Below are 27,762 nucleotides of genomic sequence, written 5' to 3'. Positions count from 1 at the left end.
TGACAGACACCTTACTAGCAGGGACACTTTTTTTTTTTTTTTTACACTTTTTTTAGTCCCTTTAGGGCCATCAGTGTAATACTAGTTACATAGTTACATAGTTACATAGTTACATAGTTAGTACGGTCGAAAAAAGACATATGTCCATCAAGTTCAACCAGGGAATTAAGGGGTAGGGGTGTGGATAGTATAGATAGTATAGATAGTATAGATCAGCACAGTTAAAACAGCCTGCGATGGAGATTGCTCTGTGCCAGCTATTAGAGGCTGCTAAATGCCTGGAGCCATTAGGTATAGAGAACCAGGCTTCAGGTCCCTCCATATACCTCCTTAACAATCCCATGACATAACTTACACCATATAAAGTAAAGGGGTTAAAATTATGGAATAAAAAAAAAAAATCCAGACTACTACTTAATTGCTCCTCCTCTATATTTTATAATGGCCTGAATTCCTTCAGGCTTGGACTAATGATAAACTAGATTCTACGTAAAGTGGGCCTGGATGATGGAAGGTCAGTTTTGTGGGGTGGAGCCTTGTCATGGATATATTTTTAGAATTTTCACCATAAACCAATACTTACCAATGCCATATGTGACATCCAAAGGCTTCTCCTTACAAAGCATTGCCACTCCACTATATCCCTCTTTTTCATCAGAGCAGGCCCAGTATTTATGGGGGTACTCCGGCATGTCCTTAATGTCTGCAGGGAGAGCTTTCTCTGCACACTTTGTCTCCTGAAGACAGAGGATGTCCGGATCCTCCTCTCGAACCCACTGGGTAAGGAAGCAGACACTAAAGTTATACACTTGACACAAAAATAACACATAATATTCAATTCAAAGCTAATTTTAAAATATAAAGTATAGTTTTTGCAGAACAGGCCATACTGTCGTACAGTACACTGTGCACTTACCGCCAAACCGTCTTTCTTGACCCATGCTCTAATACCATCAACGTTCCAGGAGCTGATCTTCAGAGTGTACTTCTTACCATCTTCAGTGGTCAATTTGTCAGGGCCGTCCTCATACAGCACCACAGGTTCAGCTTCCTTGCCTCCCTTCTTTCCCTTCTTGTTTTCAGGTTCTGACACATAAAGAAACAAAGTATGTCTACAGCTGTATTAGAGCTCATTGTTTTGCACCATATTCTGCACTTTTTTTCAGGACCATTTTTGTTTAAAATATATATATATATTTTTATCACTTTTTATTCATTTTATTCCTGATACATGAAGTAACAGAAAACATCAATTCTGCCGTTTGGCTTTAAAAATTATTATTTTTTTTTTATAACATGTAGGCTATTTACCACGTGGATTCTCTAACATTAGTAGCCATGGAGGTATACAAGAACAAGATACAAGTGTGTGCAATCAGTGCCCGGAAACCCCTGACACTTGTCGTTTACACTTTTAGATGCTGTGATCAGCATTGACTGCGGCATCTAAAAGGTTAAAGGGGTACTCCGGTGGAAGACAATTTTTTTTAAATCAACTGGTGCCAGAAAGTTAAAACAGATTTGTACATTACATATATATATATATATATATATATATATATATATATATATATATATATATATATATATATATAAAAATCTTTATCCTTCCAGTACTTAGCAGCTGCTGTATACTCCACAGGAAGTTCTTTTCGTTTTGAATTTCTTTTCTGACTGACCACAGTGCTTTATGCTGACACCTCTGTCCATGTCAGGAACTGTCCAGAGCAGTAGAAAATCCCCATAGCAAAACTATCCTGCTCTGGACAGTTCCTGACATGGACAGAGGTGTCAGCAGAGAGCACTGTGATCAGACAGAAAGGAAATTCAAAAAGAAAAGAACTTCCTATGTAACATAAAGCAGCTGATAAGTACTGGAAGGATTACGATTTTTAAATAGAAGTAGTTTACAAATCTGTATAAACTTTCAGGCACCAGTTGATTTAAAAAAAAATGTTTTCCACCAGAGTACCCCTTTAACCCCTTAAGGACCCGGGCTTTTTCTGTTTTTTCATTTTCAATTTTTCCTCCTTAACTTTAAAAAATCATAACTCTTAAAAATTTTCACCTAAAATTATATATAATGGCTTAATTTTTGCGTCACTAATTCTACTTTGTAATGACAGTCATTTTACCCAAAAATCTACGGTAAAACGGGAAAAAAAATCAATGTGCGACAAAATTGATGAAAAAACACTATTATGTAAGTTTTGGGGGCTTCTATTTTTACGCAGTACATTTTTTATCAAAAATGATACCTTATCTTTATTCTGTAGGTCCATACGGTTAAAATGATACCCTACTTGTATAGGTTTGATTTTGTCGCACTTCCAAAAAAAATCATGAATACATGCAGGAAAATTTATACGTTTAAAATGGTCATCTTCTGACCCCTATAACTTTTTTATTTTTCTGTGTTCAGGGCGCTTTGAGGACTCATTTTTTGCGCCGTCATCTGAAGTTTTTAGCGGTACCATTTTTGTTCTGATCAGACTTTTTGATCACTTTTTATTCACTTTTTTGTGGTATAAAAAGTGATCAAAAATGCGCTATTTTGGACTTTGTAATTTTTTTGCGCTTACGCCATTGAACGAGCGGTTTAAAAAGCGGTATATTTTTATAAATCGGACATTTCCGCACGCAGCGATACCAGATATGTTTATTTTTATTAACATAATGTTTTTTTTATTTTTGGAAATGCCGGGTGATTCAAACTTTTATTAGGGGAAGGGATAATTGAAAGGGTTAATGATTTTTTTTTACACTTTTCTTATGCAACATTATAGCTCCCATAAGGGGCTATAACATTGCATGTACTGATCTTTTACACTGATTGATCCATCTCCATAGGAATGGATCAGTGTTTTCGGCGATTGAATGCTCAAGCCTGGATCTCAGGCTAGAAGCATGCATTCGGCGATCGGACTACAGGAAGGAAGGTAAGAAGACCTCGTCCTGTGCTACAGCTGTTCGGGATGCCGCGATTATACCGCGGCGATCCCGAACAGCTCCCTGAGCTAGCCGGGCACTTTTACTTTTGTTTTTAGCGATCAGTGCCGCGCGCTATTAGAGGCGGGTCCCGGCTTCACTATGATGCCGGGCCCGCCGCGATATGATGCGGGGTCACCGTGTGACCCCGCGTTATATCGCAGGACCGGGACTCATGACGTATGCATACGTCATGGGTCCTTAAGAGGTTAAATGGTGGACAGCAGTGTGATCACTGTTCTCAGTCACTAGCAGTACTGACTCCAGATGAAGCACACTCAGCTTGTGAGCCCTCTTCAAACACCCTCGGGGGTGCAGAGGATGCACATGTACAGTACTTCTATTGTTGTCTAGAACCCACAGGGCAATTCCCATAAGGCACCTGGCACATTACATACCCTCATCCTGCACAGAGGACTTGGCGTCATCCTTCTTTCCTCTTTTGGGCATTTTGGTGATCAGGGAGATCAGACGTGGATACAGCAAAGCTCGAAGCGTCTTGAATCTGGCACCTGTTCAAAATAAGTAACAGTCTATTAAACCTATGTAGAAGGTGCAGGGATATGGAATTCCTATCACCCCACGCCGGGACATGCAGTTCCGGGCGCCGGGCAGGTGAATTTTTCCAGCCCTTAGCCCGGCCGGACCTGACAAGCGCGGCAGCGCTCAGAGGAGTGTATGGAGCAGGCTCCTGACTAGTGCCCACTTGATACTCTGCAGCCCCGTGCTGTTCTCAGTAGCCGGGGGCCGCTGCTAATAGCCAGCATGCAGCGAACGCCGTGGCTGGCTATTAACCCTTTAGATCGCTGTTGTCAAATCTGACAGCGGCATTTAAAAAGGGACATGTGAATGCTGCCTGGTGGGCTTTCACATGTCCCTTTAGATCCCCCTCCCCCCCCCTCTCCCACAGCGTGATCGCAGGGGGGGGGGGGGAAGATCCACTATAGAGGTAGCGGGAGGGCTTACCTCTGTTCCCTGCTGTCCCAAGGCTCTGTCATTGATGGAGCCTGGCTGTACTAGGCTCTATCAATGGAGCGCAGAGCACACCGATCAATGGAGTTCAATAGAACTCTATTGATCTGTATGAGGAATCTAATCATTCCTCCTAAGGGTGCGTTCACATTGAGCAAATCAAGAAGAAGTCACGCTGAAAAATTTACGTGCGGAAAAAAGAATTTTCTATTTGCGCAAAATTGTGCGCGGAAATGGGGGAGAAAGAAATGAATGGTTTTTCAGCCATTTCCATGCAAATTTTGCGCAAAAACGATGTCGGACGGAATTTTTTTTTTTTTACCATTGACTTCTATTGGTTTCTGCTAGTGGAATTTCCGCAGTGTGAACAGGACAGCAGAAATAACATTAAAGTCAATGGGCAGAGAAGATGTGCATTAATTTGAAGCAGAGAATTCAAGAGGAATTACTCAAGTAAATTCCTCTTGAATTACTCAGTGTGGACTAAAGTCTAATAAAATGTAAAAAAAAAAAAGCTTTAATAAAAGTTTAAAAGACACACATTGAAGGAAAAATGTCACATTTGCTCCCGCACTAATCACAGGTAATGATGGATAGTGCGGGAGATGCCGATTCCTATGATCCCTACCTTGGCTGGATTCGTCCGGCCGTTCTCCCGCAATCTTAGTTTTATTATATCTGGAAATGCGGCTGGCACAGGCGCGATTTCTGTAGCTTAACTGGCACTGACGTCCGCAGTGCCGCCCGCTTATGAATATTCATCCCCCCTTCCTCCAGCTCTCCCTCTATTCACCCCTCCTAACTGGACTTCACTGTGCATGTCAGGAAGCGGCGCATGCGCAGTGAAGACCAGTTAGGAGCAGCAAAGATAGGGAGAGCTGGCGAAAACATTTTCCTCAGCAAATTGTACTCCGTGTGAACACTAGTGATGAGCGGCATTGCCCATATTCGGATTCGCAATATTTCGAATATATAGACGAATATTCGTCCTATATTCGCAAATTTTGCGTATTTGTTATATTCGCATATGCAAGTATTCCAGTAAGAAAACAGTGAGGGGGGAGGGGAACTTTACTATTAGTTGCTACGGATGTTGTTGATAACCTCTGACAAGTGTATTTGCATCATTCTAATTGGCCCACAAGTGAAAAGAAGGAATAGGTGAATATGTACATATGCAGAAAAACGAATAATCGCAATTTCAAATATATTCGCAAATTTGCAATATTCGAGATAAAAATTTGAAATGAGAATATTCGCGCCCAACACTAGTGAACACACCCTAAAGTTCTGTTTTGTTTTTTTCTTCGACATTTTTGATACAATCATTTGCTTGCTGTGGGTGACAATAGAAAATAAAATGCCCCATCCAAATGTATTGTACGGGGATGTTCACACATGGAAAATGTTGTTGCGGAAATATCAGTAACCTGAATATCCCAGACAAACTGGACTGGTTTATATGGGCAGAACTAGTGCCCCCTCTGATCACCTATGGCAGTGTTTCCTAACCAGGGTGCCTTCGGCTGTCCGGGCATGCTGGGTGTTGTAGTTGTGCAACAGCTGGAGGCACCCTGGTTAGGAAACACTGACATAGGAGCATCCAAGAGTCCTCCATCCACTCTGGAGCAGTGTTTCCCAACCAGATGCCTCCAGCTATTGCAAAACTACAATTCCCAGCATGCAGTTGAAGTCTTGCAATAGCTGGAGGCACCCTGGTTGGGAAACACTGCTCTGGAGGATGACTCCAGGACACTGAGCTGAATTATACACTGCAGAAGAAGAAACATTCAGCTTTCCAAGTGCATCTGGTGCCGGATAATCCCATCTTGGTGTGAACAGTGCCCAGCCCGCCATGTATCATACGTGTACACACTCACAGAACACCGCGCCTTCACCTGCAGCTCCCGGGGATGATCCACACAAAGACACCGGAGCGGAAGCTCCACACGAGGTTGCCCGGAAACACGTCGAGGGAAGCGGGACACAACAGAGACACGTGGTGAGGCAGACCCAGGCGGCGGGAAGGGGCGGAGCTCCCGGGTGCAGGTACAGTGTGAAGCATGCTGTGTGTGTGGAGGGGGCGCCATAGTTGTGTATGGAGTCCTGTCATGGGTCTAGTATATAGAACGGCACCATTATCTGTACACTGAGATATGGAAGCTGCTGGCTGGCATAGTACTGTGTCATATTCCTCATTGACATATGCCAGGGTTAGTAGATGTGCCCATATGAGTAGTGTTTTCTATGGTAATGGGGCACTGGGCATCCACACTTATTCTTTACATTAGAGTTCTACTTTAGAGCAGTGTTTCTCAACCAGTGTTCCGCCTACTGTTTGGCTGTCCGGGCATGCTGGGAGTTGTAGTTTTGCAACATCTGGAGGCTCCCTGTTTGGGAAACACTATGAAGTGTCCCTGCTGTTATTGTGTACAGTATGGGGGGAGATTTATCAAACTGAGTGATAAAGTGGAGGGATTTCCCCACAGCAACCAATCACAGCTCAGCTAAGGAGCTCTGGTAAAGTGAAAGCTGAGCTGTGATTGGTTGCTGTGGGGAAATCCCTCCACTTTTTCTCTCACACAGTTTGATACATCTCACCTTATGTGTTCTCTGGTGCCCTCTGTAGGAAAGCACTGTTTAGTACACTTTCCTGTACACATTACAGGGGTACTCCGGTGCTTAGACATCTTATCCCCTATCCTAAGGATAGGGGATAAGATGCCTGATAGTGGGAGTCCCGCCGCTGGGGACCCCCGTGATCTTGCACGCGGCACCCCGTTGGTAATCAGTCCCAGTAGCGTCTTCGCTCCGGTTCTGATTACCCGCGACCACAGGGCCGACGGTGTGTGACGTCACGCTCCGCCCCTCAATTCAAGCCTACAGGAGGGGGCATGATAGCTGTCACGCCCCCTCCCGTAGGCTTGCATTGAGGGGCGGAGCGTGATGTCACACGGGGGCGGAGGCGTGACGTCACATTCCTGTCGGCCCTGTGGTCGCCGGTAATCAGACCTGGAGCGAACACGCTCCTGGAGCTGATTACAAACGGGGTGCCGCGTGCAAGATCACGGGGGTCCCCAGCGGTGGGACTCCCGCGATCAGGCACCTTATCCCCTACCCTTTGGATAGGGGATAAGATGTCTAAGCACCGGAGAACCCCTTTAAAGGATAACTCTCATGACATTTTTTTTTTGCTCTTGCACTCGTTATGGTAAATAAAAAATATTTCTTATATACTTTGTTTAAAAAATAATGAAGTTTTGTCTGGTTTATTTGTGCTTAATAAAGCTCGAGTGCATTTTTCCCCCGTCCACAGACTTTGGACCGAAGCCCAAACACAGGGGCCCAGATTTATCAAACTGTGTGAGAGAAAAAGTGGAGGGGTTTTCCCACAGCAACCAATCACAGCTCAGCTAACAAGCTGAGTTAAAGTGAAAGCTGAGCTGTGATTGGTTGCTGTGGGAAAATCACTCCACTTTTTCTCTCAGTTTGATAAATCTAGGCAAGGAAGTGCAGCCTGGAGTGCTGAGGGGGGGGGGGGGTCCGACCAACAGCATATAGTTTAGTGTGAGAGGAGCTATGATTGGATGAGGTTGGACACACCCCCTCAGCACTCCAGGCTGCACTTTCTGTGTTTGGTCTTTGGTCCAAAGTCTGTGTATAAGATGGGGGAAATGTGCTCTTGAGCTTTTTCAAGTACAAATAAAACTTCCTTTTTTTTTTTTTACACAAAGTATATTAGAAATGTTTTTTATTTGCCATAAGGAGTGCAATAGCAAAAATTTGTCTATTCACACGTACAGTATTCTGCACAGATTTGACGTACAGGATTTCAAGCTGTGTTCAGTCATTCAGTTTACATTGAAATCTGCTGCAAAAAAATCCTGCGCATCAAATTTGCGCAGAATATTGTACGTGTGAATACACCATAAAGGGGTGGTTTGATGAAAAACAGCTTATCCTCTATCCACAGAAGTGTGTGATCGCAAGGGTCCTGCCATCTTCTGAATGGGACCCCTGTCATCTTCTGAATGGGACCCAGGCTCTCTGAGAGGAGTATGTGCTTTAGACATTGCACGCTCTATTCATTCTCTATGGGAAGGCCAGAGATACCCAAGTACAGCACTCTGGTGTCTTCAGTGTTCCCATAGTAAACGTATGGAGCGCAAGGGCATAGGAATAGAGGTAGCAGTCACATCGGGGCCCTGGTGCCTAAGGGGGCTCCAAAGCACATCTGCCCCATAAGAAAGCAGTACAATAATTGGCATATGGGGCCCTGTTGTAGATTTTGAATCGTGGCCCCGAAGCTACAGCTATGATGGAGCGCATAGCATCTGCAGCACATGCTCCTCCCAGAGAGCCGTTCAGGAGATGGCGGGGTCCCAGCGGTTGGACCCCTTGCGTTCAGACACTTATCCCTTATCTTGCAGATAGGGCAGTGTTTCCCAACCTTTTTCGGGTCGGAGCACACCTCGAAAAAAAAAAAAAATTCCGCGGGGCACCGCTACAGAGGTTGACGAGCCATAAAAAAAGGGGGGGGGGGGGGAAATGGAAAAAAATGAAAAAATGCAATGCACTATATCTATTTATCAGTGGGTATGTAGTTTAAAGTGCTGCTTTATACAGCAACTCACCAATGACATCTTCTCTAATTTGCAATGTTGCCTTCTCTTCTCCATCTGGTCTGGGCCATCATCACGATTTCTTCCACACACAATTCTTCAGCGTTAAACCTGCAAAACAAATCTATTAGGTGCCAAACTTTTTTTAAATGGGTGACAGAGGGGTGTAGAAGAGTGTACATGGGTGACAGAGGGATGTAGAGGGGTGGACATGGGTGACAAAGGGGTTTAGAGGGGTGTAGAGGAGTGTAGAGGAGCGTACAGAGGGGTGTAGAGGAGTGTACATGGGTGACAGGGGTGTAGAGGGGTGACAGGGGTGTAGAGGAGTGGACAGAGGGGTGTAGAGGAGTGGACATAGGGGGTGTAGAGGAGTGGACAGAGGGGTGTAGAGGAGTGTACATGGGTGACAGGGGTGTAGAGGAGTGGACAGAGGGGTGTAGAGGAGTGGACAGAGGGGTGTAGAGGAGTGTACATGGGTGACAGGGGTGTAGAGGAGTGGACAGAGGGGTGTAGAGGAGTGGACAGAGGGGGTGTAGAGGAGTGGACAGAGGGGTGTAGAGGAGTGTACATGGGTGACAGGGGTGTAGAGGAGTGGACAGAGGGGTGTAGAGGAGTGGACAGAGGGGTGTAGAGGAGTGGACAGAGGGGTGTAGAGGAGTGGACAGAGGGGTGTAGAGGAGTGGACAGAGGGGTGTAGAGGAGTGGACAGAGGGGTGTAGAGGAGTGGACAGAGGGGTGTAGAGGAGTGGACAGAGGAGTGGACAGAGGGGTGTAGAGGAGTGGACAGAGGGGTGTAGAGGAGTGGACAGAGGGGTGTAGAGGAGTGGACAGAGGGGTGTAGAGGAGTGGACAGAGGGGTGTAGAGGAGTGGACAGAGGGGTGTAGAGGAGTGGACAGAGGGGTGTAGAGGAGTGGACAGAGGGGTGTAGAGGAGTGGACAGAGGGGTGTAGAGGAGTGGACAGAGGGGTGTAGAGGAGTGGACAGAGGGGTGTAGAGGAGTGGACAGAGGGGTGTAGAGGAGTGGACAGAGGGGTGTAGAGGAGTGGACAGAGGGGTGTAGAGGAGTGGACAGAGGGGTGTAGAGGAGTGGACAGAGGGGTGTAGAGGAGTGGACAGAGGGGTGTAGAGGAGTGGACAGAGGGGTGTAGAGGAGTGGACAGAGGGGTGTAGAGGAGTGGACAGAGGGGTGTAGAGGAGTGGACAGAGGGGTGTAGAGGAGTGGACAGAGGGGTGTAGAGGAGTGGACAGAGGGGTGTAGAGGAGTGGACAGAGGGGTGTAGAGGAGTGGACAGAGGGGTGTAGAGGAGTGGACAGAGGGGTGTAGAGGAGTGGACAGAGGGGTGTAGAGGAGTGGACAGAGGGGTGTAGAGGAGTGGACAGAGGGGTGTAGAGGAGTGGACAGAGGGGTGTAGAGGAGTGGACAGAGGGGTGTAGAGGAGTGGACAGAGGGGTGTAGAGGAGTGGACAGGGGTGTAGAGGAGTGGACAGAGGGGTGTAGAGGAGTGGACAGAGGGGTGTAGAGGAGCGTACATTGGTGACAGGGGTGTAGAGGAGCGTACATTGGTGACAGGGGTGTAGAGGGGCGTACATTGGTGACAGGGGTGTAGAGGGGCGTACATTGGTGACAGGGGTGTAGAGGGGCGTACATTGGTGACAGGGGTGTAGAGGGGCGTACATTGGTGACAGGGGTGTAGAGGGGCGTACAGAGAGGTGTAGAGGAGCAGACAGAGGGGTGCAGAGGAGCGTACATGGGTGACAGGGGTGTAGAGGAGTGTACAGAGGGGTGTAGAGGAGCGTACATGGGTGACAGGGGTGTAGAGGAGTGTACATGGGTGACAGGGGTGTAGAGGAGTGGATAAAGAGGTGTAGAGGAGGGGACAGAGGGGTGCAGAGGAGCGTACATGGGTGACAGGGGTGTAGAGGAGTGTACAGAGGGGTGTAGAGGAGTGGGCAGAGGGGTGTAGAGGAGCGTACATGGGTAACAGAGGTGTAGAGGAGTGGACAGAGGGGTGTAGAGGAGTGTACATGGGTGACGGGTGTAGAGGAGTGGACAGAGGTGTAGAAGAGCAGACAGAGGGGTGCAGAGGAGCGTATATGGGTGACAGGGGTGTAGAGGAGTGTACAGAAGGGTGTACAGGAGCGTACATGGGTGACAGAGGTGTAGAGGAGTGGACAGAGGGGTGTAGAGGAGTGGACAGAGGGGTGTAGAGGAGTGGACAGAGGGGTGTAGAGGAGTGGACAGAGGGGTGTAGAGGAGTGGACAGAGGGGTGTAGAGGAGCGTACATGGGTGAAAGGGGTGTAGAGGAGTGGACAGAGGTGGACAGGGGTGTAGAGGAGAGGACAGAGGGGTGTAGAGGAGCGTATGTGGATGACGGGTGTAGAGGAGCATACGTGGATGAAAGGGGTGTAGAGGAGCGTACATGGGTGACAGGGGTGTAGAGGAGTGTACAGAGGGGTGTAGAGAAGAAGACATGGGTGACAGGGGTGTAGAGGAGTAGACAGAGGGGTGTAGAGGAGCGTACATGAGTGACAGGGGTGTAGAGGAGTGGACAGAAGGGGTGTAGAGGAGCGTACATGGTGACAGGGGTGTAAAGAAGCAGACATGGGTGACGGGTGTAGAGGAGTGTACATGGGTGACAGAGGGGGTGTAGAGGAGTTGTACATGGGTGATGGGGGTGTAGAGGAGTGTACATGGGTGACGGGTGTAGAGAAGTGGACAGAGAGGTTTAGAGGAGCGAACAGAGGGTGTAGAGGAGCGTACATGGGTGACAGGGGTGTAGAGGAGCAGACAGAGGGGTGTAGAGGAGCGTTCATGGGTGACAGGGGGTGTAGAGGAGCGTACATGGGTGACGGGTGTAAAGGAGTGTACAGAGGGGTGTAGAGGGGCGTACATGGGTGACAGGGGTGTAGAGGAGTGTACAGGAGCGTACATGGGTGACAGGGGTGTAGAGGAGTGGAGAGAGGGGTGCAGAGGAGCGTACATGGGTGTAAGGGGTGTAGAGGAGTGTACAGAGGGGTGTAGAGGAGCGTACATGGGTGACAGGGGTGTAGGAGGAGCGGACAGAGGGGTGCAGAGGAGCGTACATGGGTGACAGGGGTGTAGAGGAGTGTACAGAGGGGTGTAGAGGAGTGGGCAGAGGGGTGCAGAGGAGCGTATATGGGTGACAGGGGTGTAGAGGAGTGTACAGAAGGGTGTACAGGAGCGTACATGGGTGACAGAGGTGTAGAGGAGTGGACAGGGGTGTAGAGGAGTGGACAGAGGGGTGTAGAGGAGCGTACATGGGTGAAAGGGGTGTAGAGGAGTGGACAGAGGTGACGGGTGTAGAGGAGCGTACATGGGTGACAGGGTGTAGAGAAGCAGACATGGGTGACAGGGGTGTAGAGGAGTGTACATGGGTGACAGAGGGTGTAGAGGAGTGTACATGGTGACAGGGGTGTAGAGGAGTGGACAGAGGGGTGTAGAGGAGTGTACATGGGTGACGGGTGTAGAGGAGTGGACAGAGAGGTTTAGAGGAGCGAACAGAGGGGTGTAGAGGAGCGTACATGGGTGACGGGTGTAGAGGAGCGGACAGAGGGGTGTAGAGGAGCGTACATGGGTGACAGGGGTGTAGAGGAGCGTACATGGGTGACAGGTGTAGAGAAGTGTACAGAGGGGTGTAGAGGGGCGTACATGGGTGACGGGTGTAGAGGAGTGGACAGAGGGGTGCAGAGGAGCGTACATGGGTGACAGGGGTGTAGAGGAGTGTACAGGAGCGTACATGGGTGACAGGGGTGTAGAGGAGTGGACAGAGAGGTGTAGAGGAGCGGACAGAGGGGTGCAGAGGAGCGTACATGGGTGATGGGTGTAGAGGAGTGTACAGAGGGGTGTAGAGGAGTGGACATAGGGGTGTAGAGGAGTGTGCATGGGTGACAGGGGTATAGCGGAGTGGACAGAGGTGTAGAGGAGCAGACAGAGGGGTGCAGAGGAGCGTACATGGGTGAAAGGGGTGTAGAGGAGTGGACAGAGGTGACAGGGGTGTAGAGGAGAGGACAGAGGGGTGTAGAGGAGCGTACGTGGATGACAGGGGTGTAGAGGAGCAGACAGAGGGGTGTAGAGGAGCGTACATGGGTGACAGGGGTGTAGAGGAGTGTACAGAGGGGTGTAGAGAAGAAGACATGGGTGACAGGGGTGTAGAGGAGTGGACAGAGGGGTGTAGAGGAGCGTACATGGGTGACAGGGGTGTAGAGAAGCAGACATGGGTGACAGGGGTGTAGAGGAGTGTACCTGGGTGACAGGGGTGTAGAGAAGCAAACATGGGTGACGGGTGTAGAGGAGTGTACATGGGTGACGGGTGTAGAGGAGTGGACAGAGAGGTTTAGAGGAGCGAACAGAGGGGTGTAGAGGAGCGTACATGGGTGACAGGGGTGTAGAGGAGTGGACAGAGGGGTGTAGAGGAGCGTACATGGGTGACAGGGGTGTAGAGGAGCAGACAGAGGGGTGTAGAGGAGCGTACATGAGTGACAGGGGTGTAGAGGAGTGTACAGAGGGGTGTAGAGGAGCGTACATGGGTGACAGGGGTGTAGAGGAGTGGACAGAGGGGTGTAGAGGAGCGTACATGGGTGACAGGGGTGTAGAAGAGTGGACAGAGAGGTGTAGAGGAGTGGACAGGGGTGCAGAGGAGTGGACAGGGGTGCAGAGGAGTGAACAGAGAGGTGTAGAGGAGTGGATGGGTGCAGAGGAGTGAACAGAGAGGTGTAGAGGAGTGGACGGGTGCAGAGGAGTGGACAGAGAGGTGTAGAGGAGTGGACAGGGGTGCAGAGGAGTGGACATGGGTCGACAGGAGGGTGAACATGGGTGACAGAGGGATGACAGAAGGGTGGACGGGGGTGGACATGGGTGATGGGTGGTGAACGGGAGTGAAAGGGATGACAGGAGGGTGGACAGGGGTGACAGGAGGGTGGATGAGGGTGAGCATGGGTGACAGGAGGGTGGATGGGGGGGACGGGAGTGAAAGGGATGACAAGGACTGGGTGACGGGGGGGGGCAGACTGGGTGACAGGGGGGGTGGACATGGGTGACGGGGGGGGGGTGGACTGGGTGACGGGGGGGGGCGGACTGGGTGACGGGGGGCGGACTGGGTGACGGGGGGGCGGACTGGGTGACGGGGGGGGCGGACTGTAGAGGAGTGTACATGGGTGACGGGTGTAGAGGAGTGGACAGAGGTGTAGAGGAGCAGACAGAGGGGTGCAGAGGAGCGTATATGGGTGACAGGGGTGTAGAGGAGTGTACAGAAGGGTGTACAGGAGCGTACATGGGTGACAGAGGTGTAGAGGAGTGGACAGGGGTGTAGAGGAGTGGACAGAGGGGTGTAGAGGAGCGTACATGGGTGAAAGGGGTGTAGAGGAGTGGACAGAGGTGACGGGTGTAGAGGAGCGTACATGGGTGACAGGGGTGTAGAGAAGCAGACATGGGTGACAGGGGTGTAGAGGAGTGTACATGGGTGACAGAGGGGTGTAGAGGAGTGTACATGGGTGACGGGGGTGTAGAGCAGTGGACAGAGGGGTGTAGAGGAGTGTACATGGGTGACGGGTGTAGAGGAGTGGACAGAGAGGTTTAGAGGAGCGAACAGAGGGGTGTAGAGGAGCGTACATGGGTGACGGGTGTAGAGGAGCGGACAGAGGGGTGTAGAGGAGCGTACATGGGTGACAGGGGTGTAGAGGAGCGTACATGGGTGACAGGTGTAGAGAAGTGTACAGAGGGGTGTAGAGGGGCGTACATGGGTGACGGGTGTAGAGGAGTGGACAGAGAGGTGTAGAGGAGCAGACAGAGGGGTGCAGAGGAGCGTACATGGGTGACAGGGGTGTAGAGGAGTGTACAGGAGCGTACATGGGTGACAGGGGTGTAGAGGAGTGGACAGAGAGGTGTAGAGGAGCGGACAGAGGGGTGCAGAGGAGCGTACATGGGTGATGGGTGTAGAGGAGTGTACAGAGGGGTGTAGAGGAGTGGACATAGGGGTGTAGAGGAGTGTGCATGGGTGACAGGGGTATAGCGGAGTGGACAGAGGTGTAGAGGAGCAGACAGAGGGGTGCAGAGGAGCGTACATGGGTGACAGAGGTGTAGAGGAGTGGACAGAGGGGTGTAGAGGAGCGTACATGGGTGAAAGGGGTGTAGAGGAGTGGACAGAGGTGACAGGGGTGTAGAGGAGAGGACAGAGGGGTGTAGAGGAGCGTACGTGGATGACAGGGGTGTAGAGGAGCAGACAGAGGGGTGTAGAGGAGCGTACATGGGTGACAGGGGTGTAGAGGAGTGTACAGAGGGGTGTAGAGAAGAAGACATGGGTGACAGGGGTGTAGAGGAGTGGACAGAGGGGTGTAGAGGAGCGTACATGGGTGACAGGGGTGTAGAGAAGCAGACATGGGTGACAGGGGTGTAGAGGAGTGTACCTGGGTGACAGGGGTGTAGAGAAGCAAACATGGGTGACGGGTGTAGAGGAGTGTACATGGGTGACGGGTGTAGAGGAGTGGACAGAGAGGTTTAGAGGAGCGAACAGAGGGGTGTAGAGGAGCGTACATGGGTGACAGGGGTGTAGAGGAGTGGACAGAGGGGTGTAGAGGAGCGTACATGGGTGACAGGGGTGTAGAGGAGCAGACAGAGGGGTGTAGAGGAGCGTACATGGGTGACAGGGGTGTAGAGGAGTGTACAGAGGGGTGTAGAGGAGCGTACATGGGTGACAGGGGTGTAGAGGAGTGGACAGAGGGGTGTAGAGGAGCGTACATGGGTGACAGGGGTGTAGAAGAGTGGACAGAGAGGTGCAGAGGAGTGGATGGACAGAGAGGTGCAGAGGAGTGGACAGGGGTGCAGAGGAGTGGACAGGGGTGCAGAGGAGTGAACAGAGAGGTGTAGAGGAGTGGACGGGTGCAGAGGAGTGAACAGAGAGGTGTAGAGGAGTGGACGGGTGCAGAGGAGTGGACAGAGAGGTGTAGAGGAGTGGACAGGGGTGCAGAGGAGTGGACATGGGTCGACAGGAGGGTGAACATGGGTGACAGAGGGATGACAGAAGGGTGGACGGGGGTGGACATGGGTGATGGGTGGTGAACGGGAGTGAAAGGGATGACAGGAGGGTGGACAGGGGTGACAGGAGGGTGGATGAGGGTGAGCATGGGTGACAGGAGGGTGGATGGGGGGGACGGGAGTGAAAGGGATGACAAGGACTGGGTGACGGGGGGGGGGGCGGACTGGGTGACGGGGGGGGCGGACTGGGTGACGGGGGGGGGGCGGACTGGGTGACGGGGGGGCGGATTGGGTGACTGGGGGGGCGGACTGTGTGACTGGGGGGGGCGGACTGTGTAACTGGGGGGGCGGACTGGGTGACGGGGGGGGGGCGGACTGGGTGACGGGGGGGGGGCGGACTGGGTGACGGGGGGGGCGGACTGGGTGACGGAGGGGGGGGTGGACATGGGTGACGGAGGGAGGGGGTGGACATGGGTGACGGAGGGAGGGGGTGGACATGGGTGACGGAGGGAGGGGGTGGACATGGGTGACGGAGGGAGGGGGTGGACATGGGTGACGGAGGGAGGGGGTGGACATGGGTGACGGGGGGGGGTGGACATGGGTGACGGAGGGAGGGGGTGGACATGGGTGACGGAGGGAGGGGGTGGACATGGGTGACGGGGGGGTGGACATGGGTGACGGGGGGGTGGACATGGGTGACGGGGGGGGGGTGGACATGGGTGACGGGGGGGGGGTGGACATGGGTGACGGGGGGGGGGGTGGACATGGGTGACGGGGGGGGGGGTGGACATGGGTGACGGGGGGGGGGGTGGACATGGGTGACGGGGGGGGGGTGGACATGGGTGACGGGGGGGGGGTGGACATGGGTGACGGGGGGGGGGTGGACATGGGTGACGGGGGGGGGGTGGACATGGGTGACGGGGGGGGGGGGTTGGACATGGGTGACGGGGGGGGGGTGGACATGGGTGACGGGGGGGGGTGGACATGGGTGACAGGGGGGGGTGGACATGGGTGACAGGGGGGGGGGGTGGACATGGGTGACAGGGGGGGGGGTATACGGTGGACCCGGGTGATGGTGGGGGGGGGGGGGGGGGGTTGGACAGGGTTGAGAAGGGGTAACAGAGGGGTGGAAAGGGTACAGTACCTTAAGCAAGCCGGTCCGCGCAGCTTGCAGGTCCACGGCAGGCACGGGAGTCCGGCGCAGGTGAAGATCGTTCCGCCCCAGGGACCCCTTTTCGGCCCACTGCACCGCAAGGTAGAAGGGGGACGCAGTGGGGAGGGGGACGCTGTGTGCGCAGTGCGCACGCAGGCTTCCCTTCCCCCCTGCGCCGCCAGTCATAAGCGCGCAGGCCGGGACGGGATATTTAAAAAAAAAAATCAATAAAAAAAAAAAAATCACAGCTAAATCCCGCGGCACCACGGCCAGTGGCGAACGGCACACACGTGTGCCGCGGCACCGTGGTTGGGAATCACTGAGATAGGGGATAAGTTGTTTTTCACCAGACCACCCCTTTATGACAGGTATTCTGGTACATATCTTCTCTATGGAGAATAGGATCCATGTAATAATGGTTGTCAGGTGACATACAGATGTAGCCATTGCCAAAAATGTCATGTAACAGTGCGCCAGCGTGACATCTTCTGTGTTGGCTATAGTACAGTGTACATCTACTCTACACATTTGCATAGAACTGTGTATGTGATGGCCAATACTTGTATATTGGCAGTCACTAACAGTAGGTTCTGTGTCACTGCTACACTACTAGCATTTGGCATCACAAAAACAGGGGAGCAAGATTTATCAAACCTGTGTAAAGGAAAAATGGTGCAGTTGCCATAGCAACCAGTCAGATTGCTTCTTTTATGTTTCAGATACCTTTTTAACAATAAGAAGCGATTTGATTTTGGTTGCTATAGGCAACTGCACCACTTTTTCTGTACACAGGTTTGATAAATCTCCACTATGTGGAGCAGAGATTCTAGTTACACCTGTTCCCGGCTATGTTTGCACAGCGGAATTTTGGAGTGAAATTCCGCAGGAATACTCCACCCTGAAATTCTGCTGCAGCAGAGCCCCATTGATTTTAATGGCATTCTGCTGCATTGTGCACACAGCAGAATTTCCACAGAAAAATCCCGATTCCCGATTCCAGCTTCTGCAGAAAGAATAGACATGTCTATTCTTTTCGCTGATTCCGCACGGAAATGCATTGCCATCTAAAACAGTGCCTTTCCAAGCGGTCCTAGCACCTCCGGTACATTCCAATGTGCGGAATGTCCGCCCGTGCCGCACAGTTTTGGCTGTGTGAACATGGCCTTACTGAGCAGTAAGCCAGGGATGCACCAACCCGGGGAATCTATGCTCTAGGTATAGGGTATGTTCACTATGAGGCTTTAGGGAGAGATTTTGGTGTGCTTTCATTTGCGTTCATCTAGGTTAGTGGTCCCCAAACTGTGGCCCTCCAGATGTTGCAAAACTACAATTCCCAGCATGCCTGGACAGCCGTTGGCTGTCCAGGCATGCTGGGAGTTGTAGTCTTGCAACATCTGGAGGGCCGCAGTTTGGAGACCACTGATCTAGGTCTTTATTGCAACCTGTCATATTTACCCCCGACATTCCATCCAGCTGCGACTCTGAGAGTATCTCTCCTTGGCGCGGAGCTGAGGTATTTCAACTGGCTGGCATGGTTGACTCGGTGAAGCGTACCATCCTTCCCTTTGAAGCCCTGCATGCTCGGTATTCACTCCGGCTGTGGCCTACTACGGAAGTATCTTAGACAATGTGGGGAGAGGGGCCCCACACCATTCGAGGTACTCTGTAGGACAGTGACCTCCTCTAGAGGCCTTATATCAACCATCTATGGGCTTTTATCTGCCCTTGATACCTCCTCCCACTCCAGGTCCCGTACTTGACCAAATGGGAACAAATCCTGGGTAGGCCTATTTCCTTACAGCTGTGGCAGGTTATTTAGTCTCAGGCATCCGAGGGAAATCAGTACAAGATATTGTTCCACTGGTATCACACCCCTGAGGTGTTGTACAATATGTATCCCTCACCTGCCTTCTACTTGCTGTAGCTGTGGTCGGGGGTTGTGTCCCTTCCACGTGTATTTTGGAGCTGCCCGGCCTTTGTCCGCTTTTGGGAAGGGGGGTTGCCCCCTTGCTAATTCTGTTCTTGGGGTGGTGATACCTTTGGATCCCCTGACCTACCTACTACATGTCCCCTTAAAACATTTGTGTTGTCCTGTATGTTTGTGTTGTTGGTTTGGACGGTTATCACGAGTATTAGACTCTCCCGGAAAGCCAGAGGTGCTAGATTTTATGACTGCTTTCATTGGGCATTCACTTATTGCTAACCCCTTGGCTGGGTGATATCGTGATGACTTTAGGGTATAGGATTTGTCCCTGATTACATGCTGCGGTTCCACTCTCCCTCCTTGCCCGTACATTTCCGTGTGCGATAGTTATGAGGACGGTTTGTTTTGCATTACTTACTGTACTTTAGACTACGTCCTCACAGACATCTTTTCGTTGTGATATGCTGTTGGATTATCTGTATGCTCCCAACTGTGTTTGTGTTTCATATTACCTTTGTTGTAAAATTAAAAACTCTTTTTAAATAAACAGTTTGGAAAAAAAATAAAATAGATGATGATACTGGTAAATCAATGCAAATTACCAGTAGTAAAAGAGGGCCTGTGGAGAGCTTAAAGGGGTTTTCAAATCAACGGGCGCCAGAAAGTTAAACAGATTTGTAAATGACTTCTATTTAAAAATCTTAATCCTTCCTGTATTCATCAGCTGCTGTATGTTCCAGAGGAAGTTGTGTAGTTCTATTCAGTTTGAAAACAGTGCTTTCTGCTGCCACCTCTGTCTGTGTCAGAGAGCACTGTGGTCAGACTGGAAGGAACTACACAATAGAGCCCTGCGCAGGACTGGTTTTTCAATCTTGCTCCCGCCCGCTCCCGATGACTTTTTGTTTACAAATCCCGCCCGCTCCCGATGACTTTTTTGACCAATCCTGCCTGCTCCCGATGACCTTTTTTTGACTGATCCCACCCGCCAAAATGTTTGTCCAATCCCACCCGCTCCCGCTAACATAGGAATGTACACACACTAGGGTGCAATGCTCTGCACATACTCCCCATTAGGGCTGCACATTATATTGCAAGAGCAATGGAATCACAATTTTTGCTTTTTGCGATATAGCGATACGGACCCCCGGGAAAACGATTATCTGCTCGGCCTGGCTCCCCTGTGCTGCGGCAGGCGGGGCCGGCCAGAGCAGGTAAAAACTAATTTAAAGGGGTACTCCGGTGGAAAACTTTTTTTTTTTAAATCAACTGGTGCCAGAAAGTTAAACAGATTTGTAAATTACTTCTATTACAAAAATCTCAATCCTTCTAGTACTTATTAGCTGCTGAATACTACAGAGGAAATTACTTTCTTTTTGGAACACAGTGCTCTCTGCTGACATCATGACCACAGTGCTCTCTGCTGACATCTCTGTCCATTTTAAGAACTGTCCAGAGTAGGAGAAAATCCCCATAGCATACAAATGCTGCTCTGGACAGTTCCTAAAAAGGACAGATATGTCAGCAGAGAGCACTGTGGTCGTGATGTCTGCAGAGAGCACTGTGTTCCAAAAAGAAAAGAATTTCCTCTGTAGTATTCAGCAGCTAATAAGTACTGGAAGGATCAAGATTTTTTTAATAGAAGTCATTTTCTAATCTGTTTAACTTTCTGGCACCAGTTGATTTAAAAAAATAAGTTTTCCACCGGAGTACTCCTTTTAAATACTAAAATTCAGTGTTTCCCAACCAGGGTGCCTCCAGCTGTTGCAAAACTACAACTCCCAGCATGCCTAGACCGGCAAAGGCTGTACGGGCATGCTGGGAGTAGTAGTTTCACAACAGCGTGAGACACCCTGGTAGAAAAATACTGCGATAAATATAAGGGTGCAGGGAAAAAAATAAAAATAAAACTTCTGCTCACCTACTCCCGGTCCCTGCAGATGCCGTTTCCCTACATAAGGTCGGATGTCTCATGTCTTCTCCATACAAGCAGGAGGACCTTTCCCTTTTCAGCCACTTACTTGCCACAGCTGTGTCACGTGTCAAGCCAGTGATTGGCTGATGGGGAAAGGTCTTTTTCAGCAGCAAACACACTAGGTTGGTGATTTGAAAACCACCCAGAAAACCTAGTGTATTGCTGACGGTGGGGGGAGGAATGTGATGGGGGGGAATGGAAGATAGGGGGAAGATGTGATGGGAGAAGATGTGACCATGAGGGGAGAATGTGACAGGGGAGATAGAAATTAAATGGAAAAGATGTGAAATGGGCAGTGTGCATATAATGTGTGGATAGTTGTAAAAGGGAGGAGATTGGTCATGAAATGGCGGTATTTCACAATTTATTATATCTCATCGCATATGGATATCGCAATATTTAGTCCCATAATCGCAATCGCACATTTTCCCCATATCGTGCAGCCCTACTCCCCATGTATACATGTAGTACACACACTGCTATACATGGGGGGTATGTGCATAATGAGAGCATTGCACTCAGTGTATGTACAGATGTGAATAGCAGTGACTGTGCAGACTCAGAGGCCCTGGGTCATTTACTGATGCAATGCTCGGCACATACCTGACCTACGGGGATGTATGAGGGCTAATTTTTTTGCGCAATGGTCTGTAGTTTTTATTGGTACCATTTTTGCTTTGATGGGACTTTTTGATCGCTTCAAATTTTTTTATGGCATATGAAGTGACCAAAAATGCGCAATTTATTTATTTATATTACGTGTATGCCATCGACCGTGGAATTTAATTAACATTTTTTTTAATAGTTCTGACATTTACACACGCGGCTATACCACATACTTTTTTATTTTAGTTTACAAATGGGAAAGGCAAGCTTTTATTAGGGAAGGGGTAACAATTTTTTTATTTTATTTTTACACTTTTTTACTTTTTGTTATAGCTCCCATAGGGTATGTGCAGACTGTAGAGCATTACACCCTTGGATCTGTAGAAGACCCTAGGGTGCAATGCTCTGCAATCTGCACATTCCCCCTTGTCTATAGCAGTGTGTGTACATTCCTATACAGGTGGGGTATGTGCAGAGCATTGCACCCTTGTCTTTAGTGCAGATTACGGTGCAAAGCTCTGCTGCACATACCCCCATGTGTACAGGAATTTACACACACACACACACACACACACACACTGCAAAGTGCAGACTGCAGTCCATTGCACCCTAAGTTCTGTAGAAGACACTAGGGGGCAATGCTCTGGCTGCAGTGCAGAGCAGACTGCAGGCACGGACGGAAGCCCTGGGAGGATCGCCGACTGCCAGGGCCGCTGCACGGTGAGAGTGTGTTGTGTATAGATTGCATGTTTACATACCGCAGGGGCCTGGACGGCAGCAGTGGCAAAAAATGAAGGTGGAGGGTCACGAAAAACCCACCAGGGCAGGCGGAGCGGGGGAAGGAATGGCACCTGGACAGATGAAATGGCGGGAACTATGTCTGCAGCAGGGGAGGAGACAGAAGGAGCAGCACCCTGGTGAATGCACTCGGAGGGTGGGCCTGCCGCTCAGTCTCTGAGGTTGCTGCGGGATTTGCGGGACCTGCAGGCATAGTGCCTGACCGCCCGCCCACAGCAGCCTCCTGACTGCCCGCAAGTTTTGGGTTGGGTCCCACGGGATCCCAATCCCAATGGAGGGCTCTACTACACAACTTTCTCTGTAGTATACAGCAGCTGATAAGTAGTTTTTAAATGGAAGTTATTTAAAAAAAAAATAAAAATTACCACAGGAGTACCCCTTTAAGTGCATATAGGCTGTGTTTGTATGCTCACACCTAATACAGGCACAAAGTCTTGTAGGCAAGTGCCACACTTGCTGAGAAACCCTCACTAAACCTGCTTTATGGCCAAAAAACAAGGGTAACAAGATATATATTAATAAAAAATGAATGAGATTGAGCCTGTCACATTGCTGGCATGTTACAAAATTGTATGTGTGAAAGTTTAGGTACACTTTAATGTTAGATCTGGTATCTTGTTTGTTATAGGCTGTCACAATGACTATTGTCCTGGGCTTTGAAGGAAGTGCCAACAAGATTGGAGTGGGAATAGTTCAGGATGGGAAGGTTCTAAGCAATCCACGAAGGACCTATATCACCCCTCCAGGACAAGGTGAGAGCATTATAACATAGTAAACTCCTAAGCATATACATTGCACAAAAAAATAAAGGGAACACTAAGATAACACATCCTAGATCTGAATGAATGAACTAATCATATGAAATAGTTTCGTCTTTACATAGTTGAATGTGCTGACAACAAAATCACACAACAATTATCAATGGAAATCAAATTTATCAACCCATGGAGGTCTGGATATGCAGTCACACTCAAAATCAAAGTGGAAAACCACAACTCACAACCCCTTAAGGACCAAGGGCGTACAGGTACACCTTTGCTCCCTGGTAATTAAGGACCAAGGGCGTACCTGTATGCCCGTGGGAATGACCGGGGTGACTGCTGATATCCCCCGCCCCCTCCCCCCCCCCCCCATGTCAGCGATCGGCGCAAATCGCAAGTGAATTCACACTTGCGATTCCGGGTCATTACGGGTCTAAGGTGACCCGGAATATAAGGGGGATAGCGGGTGTCTAAGACACCCACAATCCCCCGGAAGAGATAGGAGTGAGGTGGCAGGGGTGCCACCCCTCCTATCCCTGCTATTGGTGGTCTAGACGTGACCACCAATAGCAGATCGGGGGCGGGGGGGGTTAACTTTCGTTTTCCCCGTTCTGCCTACCCACAATAGGCGGGGCAGAACGGGGGAAACGACAGAGGACCGAACGCCGAAGATCCACTTACCGATCCGGAGGCTGCGGGCGACGATCGGCGTCGGAGATCGGCGGGCTGCGATGTCGTGCAGCAAACTCCCTGGATCCGACGGAAGCCGGTAAGTTGCCTAGCAACATCTGAAGGGCTGCAGTCCGAGACCACTATATAGTGGTCTCTATACTGTAGCACTCCAGATGTTGCAAAACTACAACTCCCAGCATGCCCAGACAGCTATTTGGGCATGCAGGGAGTTGTAGTTTTGCAACAGCTGGAGGGCTACAGTTTGAGACCTCTATATGGTAGTCTCTGAACTATAGCCCTCCAGATCTTGCAAAACTACAACTCCTAGCATGCCCACACAACTGTTTGCTGTCTGGGCATTCTGAGATTTGTAGTTTTGCAGCATCTGGAGGGCCACAGTTTGCAGTGGTCTCTATACTGTAGCTCTCCAGATGTTGCAAAACTGCAAATCCCAGCATGCTGGGAGTTGTAGTTGCGATCCCTCCAGCTGTTGCATAACTACATCTCCCAGCATGCCCTTCAGTGATCAGTACATGCTGGGAGTTGTAGTTTTGCAACAGCTGGAGGCACACTGGTTGGAAAATATTGAGTTAGATAACAGAACCTAACTGAAGGTTTTCCAACCAGTGTGCCTCCAGCTGTTGCAAAAGTACAACTCCCAGCATGCACGGTCTGTCAGTACATGCTGGGAGTTGTAGTTTTGAAACAGCTGGAGGTTTGCCTCCTCCCCCCCCCCCCCCATGTGAATGTACAGGGTACATTCACACGGGCAGGCTTACAGTAAGTTTTCTGCTTCAAGTATGAGCTGCGGCAAATTTTTCGCCGCAGCGCAAACTCCTAGCAGGGAACTCGCTGTAAACCTCCGCCAGTGTGAATGTACCCTAAAAACACTACACTAACACATAATAAAGGGTAAAACACTACATGGATACCCCCTTACACTGCCCCCCCCCCCCCCAATAAAAATTAAAAACGTATTTTACAGCAGTGTTTCCAAAACGGAGCCTCCAGCTGTTGCAAAACAACAACTCCCAGCATTTCTGGACAGCCACTGACTGTCCAGGCATGCTGGGAGTTTAGCAACAGCTGGAGGCACCCTGTTTGGGAATCACTGGCGTAGAATACCCCTATGTCCACCCCTATGCAATCCCTAATTAAGTCCTCAAATGCGCATGGAGCTCTCTCACTTTGGAGCCCTGCCATATTTCAAGGAAACAGTTTAGGGCCACATATGGGGTATTTCCATATTCGGGAGAAATTACACTACAAATTTTGGGGGGCTTTTTCTCCTTTTACCCCTTATGAAAAGGAAAAGTTGGGGTCTACACCAGCCTGTTAGTGTAAAAAAAAATTTTTTTCACACTAACATGCTGGTGTTGCCCTTTACCTTTTATTTTCACAAGAGGTAAAAGGAAAAAAAAAAAGACCCCCAAAATTAGTAACGCAATTTCTCCTGAGTACGGAAATACCCCATATGTGGGCGTAAAATGTTCTGCGGACGCACAACAAGGCTCAGGAGTGAGAACGCATGTACATGTACATTTGAAGCCGCATGTACATGTACATTTGAAGCCTACACCCCACAGGTGTTTGACAAATTTTCGTTAAAGTTGGATGGGAAAATGAAAAAAATTAAAATTTTCACTAAAATGCTGGTGTTACCCTAAATTTTTCATTTTCACAAGGGAAAATAGGGAAAAAAAGCCCCCCAAAATTTGTAACCCCATTTCCTCTGAGTAAGAACATACCCCAAATGTGGATGTAAAGTGCTCGGCGGTCGAACTACAATGCTCAGAACAGAAGGCGAGCCATTGGGATTTTGAACAGAAAATGTGTCCGGAATTGTAGGCCACGTGTGTTTACAAAGCCCCCATAGTGCCAGAACAATGGACCCCCCAACATGTGACCCCATTTTGGAAACTACACCCCTCACGTAATGTAATAAGGGGTGCAGTGAGCATTTACGGCCCACAGGTGTCTGACAGATTTTTGGAACAGTGGTCCGTGAAAATGAAAAATTTTATTTTTCATTTGCTCAGCCCACTGTTCCAAAGATCTGTCAAATGCCAGTCGGGTGTAAATACTCACTGCACCCCTTATTGAATTCTGTGAGGTGGTGTAGTTTCCAAAATGGGGTCACATGTGGGGGGGGGGTCCACTGTTCTGGCACCACGGGGGGGGGCTTTGTAAACGCACATGGCCCCTGACTACCATTCCAAACAAATTCACTCTTCAAAAGCTCAATGGCGCTCCTCCTCTTCTGAGCATTGTAGTTCGACCACAGGGCACTTGACGTCCACACATGGGGTATTTCCATACTGGAAATGGGGTTACAAATTTTGGAGGGTATTTTCTGCTATTAACCCTTGCAAAAATGTGAAATTTGGGGGGAAACACACATTTTAGTGAAAATTATTATTATTTTTTTTACATATGCAAAAGTCGTGAAACACCTGTGGGGTATTAAGGCTCACTTAATTCCTTGTTACATTCCTCAAGGGGTCTAGTTTCCAAAATGGTATGCCATGTGGGTTTTTTTGCTGTTCTGGCACCATAGGGGCTTCCTAAATGCAATATGCCCCCTTAAAACCATTTCAGAAAAACGTATTCTCCAAAATCCCCTTGTCGCTCCTTCGCTTCTGAGCCCTCTACTGCGCCCGCCGAACACTTTACATAGACATATGAGGTATGTGCTTACTCGAGAGAAATTGGGCTACAAACACAGGTATACATTTTATCCTTTTACCCCTTGTAAAAATTCAAAAATTGGGTCTACAAGAACATGCAAGTGTAAAAAATGAAGATTGTGAATTTTCTCCTTCACTTTGCTGCTATTCCTGTGAAACATCTAAAGGGTTAAAAGGCTGACCGAATATCATTTTGAATACTTTGGGGGATGCAGTTTTAATAATGGGGTCTTGGGGGGCGTGGCCTGGCAGCCTAGGTGGATGGTCGCACTGTGAGTGAGCTCCGTCTTCCCGGCCTGAAACAGCTATTATACCTAGCTTCCGACATTCCTATCTGACCACCTACAACTACCTGACGGTCCCTAACCATGAGAGGACGCCGTAAGAGGGTTTCCAAACAAGAAACCCTTGTTAAATTCAACTTTACAAGGCGCATACCTTCCTCCCAAGATGGCGGCGGCGGCCAACGCGGCTCTCCTCTCGCGGCTTCTCCGACTGAAGGATCACTCCCTGGTTTCACTCCTGGACTATCTAACGCTCGTCGCTCCCTGTCCGATACCGCTCTGCATTGCCTTGCTGAAGCGGAGGGAGCGGATAATGTCTCGCAGTCACGAGTGGGGACCTCTGTGTGTAGTGACGGAGGAGGACAAGATGGCGGAGATTGGCCGGACCGCACAGATGGCGGGGCACAGAAGGTGGCGATATCGCCATTCTCTAGTCCGATGCGACAGAAACAAAGACTGACAGATCCGGAGGAGAGCTGCCGGACTGAAGGGAGAAAAGACACCACGAAGGTCAGTAAAGCTACACCCTCTAAGCTAGAAGCTCTCCCGGTAGCTGATCTCACACTAACTGATACCACCATGAAGAGCATGTTGTTAGCCCTCAGGCAGACTTTCCTGTCAGACATAGCTGGGGTCATAACTCCGCTGCAGGCATCAGTGGGGGAGCTTGGAGACCGTGTAACCCACATAGAGACGAAGCTAGAGGAATTCTCTGAACTCCATAACACACTTGTGGAATCTCATACAGATTTGGATGAGGAAGTTGCAGCACTTAGAGCAAAAATAGCTGATCTGGAAGATAGAAGTAGAAGGAACAATCTAAAGCTTAGAGGGGTCCCTGAATCAGTGCACCCCGCTGACATCCCTTCATATGTTCGTTCCTTACTACAGGCTATACTACCAGAGGTTACTGCGCAGGAACTGGAGATTGACCGGGCTCATAGGATCCCAAGACCCCAGCATTTGGACGACTCCACTCCTAGGGATATCCTGGCTAGGATCCATTTTTTTTCGGTGAAGGAGAAGGTGCTGGAGTTCTCGAGAAAAAATGGGGGTCTGCCCGCACCCTATCACCATGTGTCTGTTTATGCGGATCTCTCTAATGCCACTCTACAAGCCAGGAGGCAGCTTCTACCTATCACTCAGGCTCTCAGAGCAGCTAATGTGGCGTACAGATGGGGCTTTCCTGTTCGCTTGCTTATACGCAGAGGGGACACCATGCATGTTATTAAATCGCTGACGGAGGGCGAGGATTTGCTCTCCAAATGGAATCTTCAAGCTGTTCCCCCCTCTGGTTTACCGCCCAGATCACGACCTCGCAGGGTGAAAA

General features: G+C 49.7%; 2 protein-coding genes across 8 annotated transcripts in view; one reads left to right on the top strand and one right to left on the bottom strand.

Moving 5' to 3' along the window:
* Positions 1 to 27,762, bottom strand: part of APEX1 (apurinic/apyrimidinic endodeoxyribonuclease 1) — a 58,259-nt gene that overhangs the window by 2,757 nt on the left and 27,740 nt on the right. For 2 of the 5 annotated variants that reach the window (XM_056528543.1, XM_056528535.1), the window contains exons 2-4: positions 3,387 to 3,500; positions 917 to 1,086; positions 584 to 776 (exon numbers count right to left, since the gene is read on the bottom strand). In XM_056528543.1, the coding sequence (XP_056384518.1) occupies positions 584 to 776; positions 917 to 1,086; positions 3,387 to 3,438 (415 nt within the window). In that variant the 5' untranslated portion in view covers positions 3,439 to 3,500. Of the gene's footprint in view, positions 1 to 583; positions 777 to 916; positions 1,087 to 3,386; positions 3,501 to 5,840; positions 5,996 to 6,295; positions 6,330 to 27,762 lie in introns of those variants that run through there. The other 3 variants (XM_056528518.1, XM_056528550.1, XM_056528526.1) reach the window with 3 other exon arrangements.
* Positions 5,878 to 27,762, top strand: part of OSGEP (O-sialoglycoprotein endopeptidase) — a 100,661-nt gene continuing 78,776 nt past the window's right edge. The window contains exons 1-2 of one of the 3 annotated variants that reach the window (XM_056528497.1): positions 5,878 to 6,009; positions 22,657 to 22,780. In XM_056528497.1, coding sequence (XP_056384472.1) covers positions 22,666 to 22,780 — 115 coding nt within the window. In that variant the 5' untranslated portion in view covers positions 5,878 to 6,009; positions 22,657 to 22,665. The other 2 variants (XM_056528508.1, XM_056528492.1) reach the window with 2 other exon arrangements.

Source organism: Hyla sarda, chromosome 1 (assembly GCF_029499605.1).
Source record: "Hyla sarda isolate aHylSar1 chromosome 1, aHylSar1.hap1, whole genome shotgun sequence".
Taxonomy (NCBI): Eukaryota; Metazoa; Chordata; class Amphibia; order Anura; family Hylidae; genus Hyla; species Hyla sarda.
Note: the sequence above shows the minus strand (reverse complement) of the source record. Positions and strands in the feature narration are given on the sequence as shown.